The following is a 14,094-nucleotide window of genomic DNA, read 5'->3' on the forward strand; positions in this document are numbered from 1 at the left end:
ATCAGTTATGTGAGAATTGAAGCCACTAAGAAAGGCCATTTTATGTTTTCAACTAACACTGCAGCATTACAAGTGTTTTGAGAAAAACAGCGCCCTTTGAAAACAGCATCATGGGCTCAAAAGCTTAAAAAGAGGAGACCCAGAGTAACTTCAATCTGCATGTTTTATGTGTCTTATTGTGGTGAAAATCAAACAGTTTTCAGACCGAGCTCTGCTGCTTTGGCAAACAGTTATTTTTCAGCCAAACAAGAACAGTGAGTCAGTTTCATCTTGTCTGTCCATGACCTTTGAACTTCAGCAGTTATTCTACTCTGGGGTGTAAAGAGCTCTTTTGTTGTTGGCTCTGAAGCGTGCGAGTGTTTAGATGTCCTGATGGAGGAGAGTCAACTCACTCCTCTTCATCCTCCTCTGACCTCAAGTCTTCCAGGTAATGGATTATAGACTCTCACCAGACAACACCAGACGGATGTTTTTGTGGAGCACAAGCCGTACTGGCTCTAAGACCTGAGTTGTTGTGAACACTTTTGTTGGAAGCTTTTACTTTATGTATGAAAGGGAAGAAATCAGGTCACAGGTCATTATCACTTTAAAAACCTCGCTTCAGATTCATTATGTTTGCTCTTTGATTATGTCTCCCTTTCAGCACAGCGGCCTGCTTCCTTCTCATTACCGCTCATTACAAATACAGCCGTCATAGAGTGTGTACACACGAGGCGCCTGCAGCCACAATCACAAAAACACAGCATCGTGATGGATATCCTGTCAGAGAAGAAACAGCAATCAGGAAAGCAATAGCAGAGTCATGTTGTGAAAAAAGCACAAACACAGCACTGGAGTAGAGTCTTTGTTGTTGTTTATCCTGCTGCTGTTGGAGCCTTGACATTCATGTCGCAGGTTTATAAAGTTAGGCACAGGTGGAACAGACAAACTATGACAAAACAGCTCGTGATGATTTCTCTCTTTGCTCTGTATTTGGTTAAAATCAGAGAGAGGATGGAAGTAGTGAGCTGGAGGATGAACTCCTGATGAGAAGTTCAAAAGTTCAGATTTGGACGTTAAAGAGAAGCAAGTATTATAACATCTTTAATCCCATGAGGTTTGTCCTTCTTGTGCACCAGTAGTTGTCGTCCTACAAATCAACGCATGAATTTGTTGCTCACATTTTCCATTCAGTCTTCAGAGATCTCTGCACTGACTGTTCAATCCTTATAACAAAATAAAAGTGTTTTTTTTTTTTTTTTTACGGAGAAGGTTGAATTCATCCTCAAACCCTGGTCCCTGCTGCCTGCACCGCTCTGCAGTTCAGGTACATTAGTAGAACAAATAATTCCCTGTGTCTCCAAAGCCAGGGGCTGATGGGAGCTCAGTCAAACTGAAATGACAGAAAGGGAGCACTCAGATACAGAAACATTAAGACCAGAGATAGGTGGAGAAGGAGCTTTTCAACAATGCTGCTGAATAAATCAAGAAAGGCAGATCAGGGCTGGTGCTGCTATCTTGATAAACTTACACTGTAGTGAGCCTGCTGGGACCAATAACCTGTTATCTTTTGACTCTCAGGAGGGAGCGGGATGCAAAGATCAGGCTGAGATAGTTTCCTATAAGTCATGTGTTGTTTCCACCTCTCATTTCCTTTCATTTCTCCTCACTTGTGTTTTGTCAAGGTTGTTTCGAGGTGACAAGCTGCTGAGGTTTGTATGAGGAGTCTGAAAGGGGGAGTGTTAAGACGAGAGTGAAGATGTGAAAGCCTCACAGTTTCTATGAAGTTTTAATCATGATCTGAAATGACAGCCTTTGCACACAAGAAAAACACAGGTTTCATAAAAATTATACTGAGATATTCTCAGATTAGGGAAAGCTTAAACCAATAGGGAGGATCTCATGATCTAATTTAATAATAATAATAATTATCTAATTTTTACTTTCAGTGTCACAGAGGGCTGTTACACCTGTCTTTGGGCATAGGGTGGGGTACATCCTGGATAAATCAGCCTATCACAGGGCAAACATGTAGAGCAGGGGTGGCCAATCCAGATAGATAGATAGATAGATAGATAGATAGATAGATAGATAGATAGATAGATAGATAGATAGATAGATAGATAGATAGATAGATAGATAGATAGATAGATAGATAGATAGATATGAACACATGAGCGATTAAGAGGAGCACATGTAGAGAAAAGAAAGTGAAACTTAAGTATCAATCTCATCACCCATGTTGTGATCAAAACTGATCCCAACGTTGGCTTCAATGTATCAATTGACCATTTTTCAGTAAAGTATTGCTGTTGTAATCAGTACAACTGTAAGTGGACCCAAATGCAGAAAATGCTGTAGGAGTTTCTGTAGCTCTGATGAATTAAAAAAGATGATGTGATGAGGTAGAAGAATCAAGGTTTTGAATCTTTGAAGGTCAGAAGGTTAAAGCAGCTGTGTTTCCAGGAAACATTTATATGTACTAGTGAGTCCAAATGCAGATAATAACCGAGACTTCTGTGCTTTTCAGTGATTCATCAACAAATGATCACAAGATCCACTCAGTGACGGAGACTTTAATAATAATGTTTCCAAGAAACTGTACAAACTACAGATTTAGTTCTGTATTAGAAAACGGGCCTGATTTCAGTTGACTCTACAAGAAGCAGACCCAAATGCAGAAAAAAGGATGAGCTGGTTTAGATCTTATAAAAGGTTACAAGCCCTCAGGGAGGGAAGGAGGCAAGCAAGGTATCAGAAAGAAGATTTCCAGAACAGCTATAAGAGTGAGGATTTAAAGCCACAGAGTGACGCTCCACATGCAGACCAAGAATAAGATAAACATACACTGAAGAGTGGTGCAAGAAATTTCAGGTTGTGTTAACTAAATGCTGAAAAATCAATACAAATTAATGTTTGTTTATCCTCCACACTTTTGATAATATTGAAACACTGCTGCTAGAAAATAAAAAATAAGAAATCAATTAATAATTCATCAGTTAAAACAAAACTAAATTTAATTTTAAGTGAACAGTTCATCTATGTATCACCAGCTTGCTTATTTTGAGAGAGTAACACCGCCATCTAGTGGCTGCACTTAAGACTGACAGGCTCCAAAAATGGACCTGTGAGTTGAGATAAAGCAATCAGAAGAACTATTTAACATTGTGTTGAGTGTGTGAAGATAAAAGAGACAAAAAGACAGCAATTAAAATGTTTGTTTTTTTTTTAATATAAGAAAAAAAAGCTATAACATGTTTAAGGCTAAACTGGTCTGCTCATTTTTCTTGTTCAATCATAAAAGCATCATAATCATTAAGGCTTTAGATGCTTCTTCATTCTACTTTGTTTTTTAGTACAGTACTGAGAGCTTTCATTTGAACACACACAGTTTGGTTCATAGTATCTTCAGTGATCAATCAAACATCAGTCATTTACTCCAAATTGTTTTCATCATTAACCAGAGGCTGATATGTTGTTATTTATCTCTGTATCACAGCTCAGATTGGCTCTGAAGAACTCCTGGACCTTCTTCCACATGAGAACCTCAGCAGCAGCGTGGGACCGCTGATCACCCCCCCACTTGATCCGTGTACCCCAAAGCCCATGAAAGCTGGAGGGGCAGTAGGGTCCGTATGGTGGCTCCAGGTAATGTCCTGCCCTTGGATAACTCACACTCTCAAAGTTATCCTTCCCATGATGCTTCAGTCTCTCCACCAACATGTCCATGCAGGTCATACTGTCCCAGTTCAGGTCGTCCTCTGATGTTAAAAACAGGAAACGTCCCGTTGCTTTCTCAACAGGGATCAGAGTGGATTTGTTCTCCTCCAGGCGTGGGTCATTCATAGCGTACTTCCCAATGCTGGCTCCTGATTCAGTGGGAATTATCCTGCCTGTGTCAAACAGTAAAGGGGGGTGAATCTGTCTCTTCTTGTAGCAGAGAGGGAAAATTGTGTTGGCGGAGTGGCCGTTAATCCATACAGTGGCTTCAACGCCTGAGAGGTAGGTCGCTGCTGAAAGTGCAAGGTCTCCACTTTTTGATAGTGACATGATACCAACTCCTTTACCACCGACCTGAAAAAGAATAAACAGACAGTTAGCCTTTTTTAACTTTTGTAAATAAAACCAAACTCTTAAAGATACAGATTAAAGAGGGGGTATTCTGCCTTTTCATTTCTAAAACATGGATATAAAGTAACAATGCCTTAAAGAGACAGCAGATAAGAAACATTTCTCATCAGTGTGACTAAAATTTGATATTTTTTTGAGCTGAAAATCATGTAAAGCTACTACAGGGGTACCACAGGGACAATATAAAGCCTATTAAAAAAGCATACTACCCCCTCTTTAAACACAAGTTGAAAAAATCCTTTCAATCTCACTTTATCATGTTTTCTTAAAAACTCTATAGCTTCTTCAAAATAATCCAGATGAATTTCTTTGATGTCTTTGGGCATATCCTCATGGCCGTACAGAGCTACAGTCAGAACCACATATCCTTTGTTGGCCAGAAGAGACGCTCTTTTCTCTGACAAACCTCCACCAAAAGTGTGCAGATCCAACACAGCAGGAAAAGGACCAGGGCCTGGAGCAAGAGACATGATTACACCCATTTTATAAAATCAAAATGTATAATAGTGTTAAGAAAATAGAGTTTATAAAAAGATAAAGCAAAGCATGGAGTTTTCTTTTAATCTACTAGTTAAGAATTTAAAGGGTGGTTGGATGACTCTACCTGGGGGAACAAACAGAACTCCTCTGATATTCCCATCTTTAACGGTTACCCTGCTGACCCCGTCTCCAATCAGAACTCTCTCACTGGTCTCCTCTACGAGTGTCCTTCCCCCTTCCTCCTCCACAGAGAACTTCACCACATGTGGGTTTAAAGAAATGTTCTTTTGAAACCTTTTGTGCAAAGAGTCTGCTTTCATGGACCACAGCAGACCCATGGGTTCAACTCCAACATACGTCCCACTGAGTGAGGGGTCTTTATTCAAGTCGATCTCTCCGTTTCCATCAGCTCTGTAGGTGGCTGAGGAGCTGAAGGCCATCCCTCTCTCATCAGTTGACCTGGCTCTTACAGTGACCTCCTGTCTGGACTTCAGCCCGGCCACCTTCACCTGAACAGGCTCATCAAACAGACATCTGGCTTTTGGCAGCAGCCTCAGTCTGACCTGAGAGGACATCTCCCCTGAAAGACCTAGACTTTGACCTGGGAGAAAGGTATGGGTGATAAACAAAATATACAAATTATGATTGACAAATCTACATCCTTACACTTTCGTCTGCAATATCCTTCCGCAAGAGAGCTTCCTGCGTTGTCAACACATCAACAATGGTGTGAATGTAAATGTAAATGTAAATGTTCGCCTTCACTGTCTGTAATTTCAGCTCTGCAACTGAGACCATTTTGCTCTTTTCTTGTGCTGCATGATTCTGACTCAGGAGCAGTTTTTTTTAATATATATAAATCTAGTAGTGGGTGGGGGACAAAAGTTTTAGAAAAGAGTGTTTAAATAATTTCTATCTCCTAGTGTCAGTTTAATCTCAGCTCTTCAGAGGAGTCCATCACTTTAAAGAGAAAAAGCATGCAACTGTACTCCTATATTCTGAACATTGGTCGTTATTAGATGAATACAGAAGTCCTCCAAGATCATTAATAATCACGTTTTTTTTTTTTTTTTTCTATTTTCTAAAGAAAGTGAGTTGATTTTTTGAGATCTCAGGTTAATTTTGTGTTATCTTGAGAAAATAAAACTTTTTTCTAAAGATACTGGGCTAACTTATCCCGTTACCTTGAGGGGGAAAAAAGCTATATTTCCCAAAGTAACATGATGTGCTGGCAATCTAAAAATCAAATCAATGTTTTTTTTTATGTGCTTTTAGGCTTCACTTAACTCAACAAGGTGGGATATGTCAGCGAGGCAGCTCGACACGCTGTCTTCAGGCACTCAACCTTCTGATCTGATTTTATATTGCTAGAAAATGAGAGAAAAGATGTTTCTCTAGATTACAAGAAAGAGATCCCATTGGGTTTTTTTTTTTGTTGTTGTTATTTTTATTTATTCTTTTTTTTTTTTTACTTTTTTTAGATGATGAGAAAAATAAGCCTGGATGTTGGGAAAAAAGAAAAACGTAACTTGAATCAACCTCAGCAAATGTAGTTATGACCTATCAGGGCTTCTGTAGCTAAAGGATAAAGGTAGTCATCTAAAATACCTATTTCATCACTGTATACACTAATATGTCAGGAAATGAAGCTGATGTTTACACCTACTTTTTTTAGCCAATGGGATATCCCATTGGACCCACTAACACGAATCTTATGTAAGATTCGTGTTAGTGTGTCCAATACATCTGAATGTGGTGATAATTTTAATATGACTTTTTCCAACATCGTGTCACACTGAAGTTAACCGTTGGTTAGCATGGAGGATAACGAGCCGAGTTAAGTTTCGCATATTTTACTGCTCACTATGACAATGTTGCTCGTTTATGTCAATGCAAGGAGCCTGCTGTTGCAGAAAAGCAGTCAAAATGCTGTCATTCTCACCTGTCTGAAGGTCTGCCAAAGTAGACGTTTAGGGGTGACTCAGATTACTTCTATTCCAGTGGAGTCGCTCACCTTCGTGGAGACTGACAGTTTCAGAGAGACAGGTGTCGCGACCGGGTGGCAGAGAAATTCAAAGACAAAGTTAGTTTAATAGATTGGTTTTAAATCCAGTCTGCTGAAATGTTGTGCAGACTGTGAAATGACTTCTTATTCTGCTGAGGTTTTTTTGTACAGTTGATAAACAATGTTCCGGCACACTACTGCCACCTACCGTTCGGAGTGTACACTAGTGATAACACCTTTAGCAAAAGAGAACATGGACATTCAAATAGATCACACATTTTTCTTAAATACAAACTATATTAATAAGGTGAACAAGTGGTCATTCACGATCTTGTTTATGTTCAGTGACTTCAAAAGAATATTCAAAACATGACAACACACTTTTTTCACATTACTGTTATTTAGGGTGACCAAGCGTCCTCTTTTGCCCGGACATGTCCTCTTTTTACGTCCTGTCCGGGGTGTCCGGGCGGGTTTAATACATTTACGAAAATGTCCGGTGTTCACTGATTTTCATAGGACCATTACGCGCGTCCGTAAATTGACCGGCGCCTGCAAACAATACTATCATGCGCATCACTTACCGAGAGGCTGCCTTGTGGGCAGGTCTGCTCTGCGCGTGCACACACACGCATATAGAGTGAGAAGATCAGAGAGAAGGAGAGAGAGAGAGACATAGACGGAGAGCGGAGAAGACGGGGCTGTTTAGACAGCGGAGCTGTATTGCACGGAAGATGCCTAAGCGTAAGTGCAGCTTCACAGATGAACTGCAAAAAAAAAAATTCCGACATACCGTCCCAGTCGGGACAAGTGGGAGGCGGAGTGAACCGTGTGCAAAGCTGGCACATATGTCTCAGTGTCCAATGAAGGTGCTGGAGATCTCAAAGCTCACATGGACACCGAAAAACATGACATGACAGGGCATGTTTGGCATTTCATACTGTAAAACACCACAACAGCTACAGGTCCATGGATTGCACCAGTGCCTTTCTAAAAAGACATTTCCTGACTCTGACGTTGCTAAAAAGTTTAGTAGTGCTGGCACCAATGCCCGGTACCTGGCAATCGGTACCGGTACTCAACGGTACAAATTTTTCGGTACTTTTTTGTAGTTATGTGGTAAAAAATTTCAATTTCTCTAACAAAATTATATATATATATATATATTTCAATTTAACATATATATCCTTCAGTATATACCCTTGCAATGCTGTGTTCATGTCCATCATGGAAAATCAACTATTCTTTCACTTCCTCACAGTCACAAGGATGTGTTCAGGTACCCAAACGTGGTACCTTTTGATTTTACATGAATCGGTACTCGGTACTTTTGACAGAATTCGGTCGGTACCTTTTGAAGTACCTGATTCGGTACCCATCTCTAGATGTTATAGCCCCCCATTCTGTTGAAGTCATTCATGAAGCACTCAAAAAAATCCAGTACTGTGGTGTTTCCACAGACGGGAGTGACCACGGGGCAGTGAAAATATTACGAATATAAGAAGCCTGTCTGAATTTGTGCCTCGAGGCCAGTGCCGTTGTCCTCTTTTTTGGAAATCAAAATATGGTCACCCTACTGTTATTTTGCATTGCTATTTCACATCACTGTTATACATCAAAATATTCAACATGACTACAGAATTTGATCAAGATAATTAATATCAACATATTTACATTAAAAAAAATAAACAAAAAAAATACATTTACATTTTGTTTCACATCTATGGTGCAATCACAATTTTGACTGATTGCATAAGAATAGTTAAATACAACTGAGTGCTTAATATGTTTATGTATAAAATTGAAGATAATGTATATAAAAGGCCACTGACTAGATCATCAACTTTATCAATTAGGAAACTCAAATTTAACTTCAACCCCTTACTGCTTGAATTAATCAACAATTATAAAAAATAGATTGTTTTATGTTTTTGCATTCTTACAGATGTGAAATTAAGAGGAGATTCTAAGTTTGAGTATAGTACACTCAATAGTTATAACTAAATTATATTACATATGTAGAGACATGAGAAGTTTATTCCCTGACCAATGTATTGTGACATAGTGGATCTGATATAACTTGGTATATGTAGAGTATGAATCAATAGGTAATAATGAGATACAAAGGTCATTTTAACTGCATCAAGACCTGACAGGGTATATCTCAAATTTGAGACAAAAGGCACCAAGGGGTTAAAGCACCATTTTTGTAAAGCAAGTCGACATGATAAAGTGTGCTGTAAAACTGATTCACACTGATTGACTTAAATTTTGATGTGGATTCCAGTGTTTTTCAACACCCTGGAATTATCCTAATTCTTCAGCTCCAGTTTTCTGTTTACTTCCCCATCAGTCTGTTTGAATCTATAACTTGGCGTTGCCATTTTTAGCATCACAGCTTAGATTGGTTCTGAAGAACTCCAGGATCTTCCCCCACATGTGGACCTCAGCTGCTGCGTGGGACTTGGGCTCACCCCCCCACATGACTATTTGCTTCACAATCCCATGAAAGCTGGAGGGGCAGTAGGGTCCATATGGAGGCTCCAGGTAATGTCCTGCCCCAGGGTAGATCAGACTCTCAAAGTTATCCTTCCCATGGCGCTTCAGCCTGTCCATCATCTCCTTGGCGTAACCCAGACTGTCCCAGTTCAGGTCTTCTTCAGAAGCCACGAAGAGGAATCTTCCTTTTGCTTTTTCTATGGGGATCAGAGTGGCCCTGTTCTCCTCTGCCAGGGGATCATGCATTCCATATTTGATGATGATGGCTCCAGACTCAGCAGGAATGATCTTGTTCTTATCAAACATTAATGGAGGGAGGATTTGGCTCTTCTTGTAGCAGAGAGGCAAAAGTGTGTTTGCAGAGTGGCCATTGATCCATACGATGGCCTGGGCACCTGACAGGTAGGAAGCTATGGAAAGTGCGAGGTCTCCACTTTTTGATAGTGTTATTAAACCAACTCCTTTACTGCCCACCTGTGGAAAAATATCACTGCTGATAAATAAAATAAGAAAATATTTCCACAGCTTATATAATAAGAACGTTTTGGAGAAATGACGTACCTTATCTTGTTTTTTTAAAAACTCGATAGCTTCTTCAAAATAATCCAGATTAATTTCTCTCACATTCTTTGGCATGTCATCATGGCCGTACAGTGCTATAGTCAGAACCACAAACCCTCGGTTAGCCAGCACAGATGCTCTTTTCTCTGACAAACCTCCGCCAGATGTGTACAGATCCAACACAGCAGGGAAAGGACCAGGTCCTGGAGCAAGGGACACATGGAAAACTCATGGCATGAAAATGTTGCAGTTATTGTAGGACTTTGCTTGTTTATATCAAAGTAAGGGTGGGTGGGTTTTAGAAGATGGTGGTCCTTTGACTTTGATTTATAGAATTAGAAATACTGAGACCAACCTGGAGGAGTGAACAGGACACCACGGATGTTTCCCTCTTTGACTGGCTGCCTGATGACCTCGTCTGCCATCATAAGCCTTTCATTGATCACCTCAGCCAGCGTCTCCCCCTCCTCCCCCTCCTCATGCACAGAAATCTTCACCACATGGGGAATAAGTGCATTAGTTTTTTGAAACCTTTTGTGCAAATTGTGTGGCTTCATGGACCACAGCAGACCCATGGGTTCAACTCCGACATACGTCCCACTGAGTGAGGGGTCCTTATCTAAGTCGATCTCTCCGTTTCCGTCAGCTCTGTAGGTGGCTGAGGAGCTGAACATCTCCCCTTTCTCATCAGTTGTTCTGGCTCTCATGGTGACCATTTGTTTGGACCTCAGCCCGGCCACCTTCACCTGAACAGGGTCATCGAACAGACATCTGGCTTTTGGCAGCAGCCTCAGTCTGACCTGAGAGGACATCTCTTCTTATTCCTTGGATCCTTTCTGTCACAAGTTCAGACACAGATCTGTCAAACAACAAAATGCAAATAACATCATCACTTTGTCAGATTTTTTTCAGATTGTTTTTTTTGTTTCTGCTTGTTTGCATGCATTGAAAAAATACTGCATGGTTAAAGATGTTCCTTTATTTAATTTCCAAGAGAAATGACCTATACTATACAGTCTACAGACATGGGACTGCATGGTAATAATGAATAATCTTGTTTTACTGGTGTTATAACCCTACTGGTAATATCTAACAGCATGAGGTGGCCTTTGCTCCTGGTTCAAGATTCATAACACATGCACAAACATAACTCATTTACTTTCAAATTCCCAATTTATTGCCACATAAATTATACAATTAATTACGATCCCCATATATGACACTAAAGTTAGAGACACTAAGGTCTGACAGAATATGTAAATATGAACAATATAAGGGAGAGGGATCCTGGTTCCCATAGAAAACCTACTTGACTTTTCACCCTGCTTCTAGGTGTCAGTCAAAAATGTAGGCTAGTAAATCCTCGTTTTGAGCTCGTTTATGACAGCTGGAATAAGGATATTTAAACATTTTTCCCTCTAAACCAGGGCTACATTTGTCACATCTTTGCAAACCTTCTCCAAACCCAACATTGTTATTTTTATGACTGAAACACGGTATATAAGCTATAAAAAAAAAATCCGGTAAATACATTTGTTACTATACATTTTTAAGACACTATATGAATCTCTGTGTGCTGGTTGTTTATAATTGATGGTGAAAGAACTGAGCTGTTTTGATTTACTATACTTCCCAAGAAAAGAGCATGCGCAGAAACGGTACGGTGTAAACTGTCAGCCGTTAGTTCGAAACTAGTTGGATTTTTCATGTCTTCAACGGATTTCTGTGTTAATACAACCTTTTTTATTCAGTATTTATATTAGTGTGGTGATAAAAAAAAAAGGCTTTGATAGTTAAAACAGTTTTCTCTACGTTATCGAGCCAAACGAAGTGCCACAAAACGACGTCACTTACTTAAAATTGTTTTGCTGTCGTTAGCTCTGTTTGCTTTATGCATGAAGAGTTTCCTGTCAGCTTTTCTAAGTTGTGATAAACACTAGACCAAAAAATCTCTGCAGGGATCCGTCATGCGAGGTTGCATGAACCAGACTTTTTTCCTCAAGTACACAATTCTTCTTCTGTCCCAGGGTAGTTTAGATCAGGTTTGCAAACAGCGGCCAAGCGCTTTACCGCCGCCTGCTGGTCGGGATGCGCACAAGTTGTCATCTTCATTAAAAGAAATGAGATCCAGTAAGAAGGGCTGGAAATTGGGAAATCTTAGCATTAGAGGGCAAGGTGTTTATAGAAAGAGCCAGGAGCCAGCATAAGAATGGATTAAGTGGAACTTTCAGCATTAGAAGTGATATTATGGCTTTCCACAGAGTATCTGACCAACTGAATCATCACTCCCAATTTCACAGACATATGGTCTTTGGATAATTTGCACCAGTTAACTCAAAGCTGATTACCACAACGAAGCAGCACCCTGACAGGTCAAAACTTAACATCAACTTCAGTCAGACAGTGTGCTTTTGGCACAAATTTGTGAACTCAGAGTTGATGTCTGTTGATCTGAGCAAAATCCTATTCTCAGCAAAAAGTTGTGTCAAGCTTCTTCTCTACTTTGAGATGACACTGTACTGTTGTGCAACATATTAGTGATCAAAAGGGTCAGGAGATTTTACTTTATCATTTAAACTTAGCCTACTTTTATGCATAGAAACCTTTACATAGAAGATTCCAACTGAAGTTCTTTACATACATTTAAAAAAAAAACAGTCTCACCTTCTTTGAAAAAGAAAAACATTTTTTTTACAGAGTTCTTTCATGGCAGTGTGTTTCACTGATCGAGAAGTTTTTTTTCCAATTTAATTGTTTTTTTCTTTCCATAAGGAAGTAAACAACAGTTGTGTAGATACCTTGGACTCTCGTCAGTTTTGTAATGGAAAAACTTTTGTTTCTTATTTAATTCTCTCTTTTTTTATTTGATTTAAACTAGATTATTTTCTATAAATTTATTTGTTTTTCCTTTTTTTTACTTGCTCTGGCCTTCCTGTCTTCTGTATCCAAGTGGTGTAGCTAAAGATGGAACTGCCTCATCTTTAACTTATTTGAGCACAAGTATGTATGTTTTGTTTTTCTCTTTCTTTTATTCCTGTACTGTAATAAGGTTCTATTATAGAAGGGAACCTAACTACCATGACATGCTGAAAAACCTGTTCAGTTTTTGTTCTGAATAAAAATTGAAGAAAAATTAAAGAAAAACTGTTGTGCCCTTGTTCCAATCAACATATCTGGCTTATAACTGCAGTTGGTGGCTGGGTGAAGGTGAATGGGTTAAACCTGCTCTCTATTTCCAGCCAGTGTGTATTGCTTTTATTTTATCAGAGTCCAATGTAGTAAAAATAAATGATAAAATAATAATTGTTACAAATTAATCACAGGGAAGGAGAGGAAGAATGACACTTGGTTTAAGTTGAGCATTATTGTGATTTAATTCACTATGTCTTATATCACAAAGAAAGTCTTTAAAAATGCAGACTAGAATTCTGTATATAAACTGTACACAAAAAGCAAGGCACTATACATTCAGATTCATCAAAGCCGCTGTTTGTCTGTCACGTAAAAGTCAAACTTTTAAAATTACAACCTTTACGTCTCGGGCGCTCAGTGAGTCGGAGTCGCTTCAGCAGTTGAACAAAGTCGAGAAACACGAGTCACTTGATCGCATCGAGACAGGAAAAACAACTTTCTCCACAACATGTGACGCAACAGAGTTTGTTTTTACATAGATACAAAGTCACAAGCGCACCTACGCATACATTTACACATATAAACATTACACACAAACATTATATACAACCGCGCACACACACATACACACCCATAGCATGGCACTCTGACACAAAGCGTCCTAGTGTGCACATTTTTGTTAGCAAGTCCATGATTTTAGTCTTTGGAGGCGACTCCAAATACACAAGAACACCTGGTAAAAACCAAAACAAGGTGTTTTGAATCTTAATTTTGTATCATAATGACAAAGATGAAAGGTAAAACATGACTATAAGCAAGGCGAGTGCATCTCCAGTCTCATCCTTCATGATTCCTCTTCTTTGAACTTCAGCCCAAAATGTCCACTTCAACAGGTTAGTGTGACATTTTCAGTGTCGCCATCTCAGTTCTTCACTTGTTCCTCCCTTCACACACCATTATTGATTGAAAACTTGCTTAAAACAGTCCTTTGGCTTTCTTTAAGTTCACTTGCTTCCACCCTGGTAAACGTTCGTATTCCTCTCTCTTCATGTCCAAAGCTTTCTGCAAGGAGAAAAAACAGACACATGCAGAGTCTGTTATTCTGAGTGGAAATGATGTGACAATCTGGAAATCTGTTGATTTTAAGAGTTAATTCACCATTTCTTTAAAACATTTGTTATAAGGTTACTGCATTTCATGTACCATCACACTGATTTTATGTTAATAATGATAAAAAAAAAACTTTGTGGGTTATTACTGTCGCTCAAACCTCAGCAAACATTTGTAATCTTTGAAGGACGGTTTAG

At 39.2% G+C, this 14,094-nt stretch overlaps 3 protein-coding genes across 3 annotated transcripts in view; all 3 read right to left on the reverse strand.

Annotated features, from left to right (window-relative positions):
- Positions 1-2,677: 2,677 nt before the first annotated feature.
- On the reverse strand, positions 2,678-6,866 carry LOC141804440 (acyl-coenzyme A thioesterase 1-like). The gene is made up of 4 exons (XM_074688862.1): positions 6,533-6,866; positions 4,715-5,191; positions 4,362-4,564; positions 2,678-4,053 (listed from the first exon to the last, which is right to left on the reverse strand). Exons 2-4 carry the CDS (start codon positions 5,163-5,165, stop codon positions 3,436-3,438), a joined length of 1,272 nt encoding a protein of 423 aa, XP_074544963.1. The 5' UTR covers positions 5,166-5,191; positions 6,533-6,866; the 3' UTR covers positions 2,678-3,435.
- A 1,559-nt stretch (positions 6,867-8,425) lies between these two features.
- On the reverse strand, positions 8,426-11,681 carry LOC141804555 (acyl-coenzyme A thioesterase 1-like). Its single transcript, XM_074689030.1, has 4 exons — positions 11,510-11,681; positions 10,011-10,514; positions 9,656-9,858; positions 8,426-9,568 (listed from the first exon to the last, which is right to left on the reverse strand). Exons 2-4 carry the CDS (start codon positions 10,465-10,467, stop codon positions 8,960-8,962), a joined length of 1,269 nt encoding a protein of 422 aa, XP_074545131.1. The 5' UTR covers positions 10,468-10,514; positions 11,510-11,681; the 3' UTR covers positions 8,426-8,959.
- Positions 11,682-13,021: 1,340 nt separating this feature from the next.
- Positions 13,022-14,094, reverse strand: part of LOC141804236 (supervillin-like) — a 49,818-nt gene continuing 48,745 nt past the window's right edge. Inside the window, 1 exon segment of the mRNA XM_074688570.1 lies at positions 13,022-13,849. Coding sequence (XP_074544671.1) covers positions 13,763-13,849 — 87 coding nt within the window. The 3' untranslated portion in view covers positions 13,022-13,762.

This window comes from Halichoeres trimaculatus, unplaced genomic scaffold (assembly GCF_033239565.1).
Source record: "Halichoeres trimaculatus isolate MK-OKI-2021-1 unplaced genomic scaffold, fHalTri1.1 fHalTri1_scaffold_15, whole genome shotgun sequence".
In the NCBI taxonomy this organism is placed as follows: domain Eukaryota; kingdom Metazoa; phylum Chordata; class Actinopteri; order Labriformes; family Labridae; genus Halichoeres; species Halichoeres trimaculatus.

What these genes read in the sequence shown, in the direction of transcription:
- LOC141804555 (XM_074689030.1), bottom strand. Translation starts at nt 10,467, where the DNA reads ATGTCCTCTCAGGTCAGACTGAGGCTGCTGCCAAAAGCCAGATGTCTG. An exon ending in TGTCCTGTTCACTCCTCCAG is followed by an intron (nt 9,859 to 10,010) that starts GTTGGTCTCAGT and finishes CCCTTGCTCCAG; the next exon opens with GACCTGGTCCTTTCCCTGCT. An exon ending in TTTTAAAAAAACAAGATAAG is followed by an intron (nt 9,569 to 9,655) that starts GTACGTCATTTC and finishes ATTTTTCCACAG; the next exon opens with GTGGGCAGTAAAGGAGTTGG.
- LOC141804440 (XM_074688862.1), bottom strand. Translation starts at nt 5,165, where the DNA reads ATGTCCTCTCAGGTCAGACTGAGGCTGCTGCCAAAAGCCAGATGTCTG. An exon ending in AGTTCTGTTTGTTCCCCCAG is followed by an intron (nt 4,565 to 4,714) that starts GTAGAGTCATCC and finishes CTCTTGCTCCAG; the next exon opens with GCCCTGGTCCTTTTCCTGCT. An exon ending in TTTTAAGAAAACATGATAAA is followed by an intron (nt 4,054 to 4,361) that starts GTGAGATTGAAA and finishes ATTCTTTTTCAG; the next exon opens with GTCGGTGGTAAAGGAGTTGG.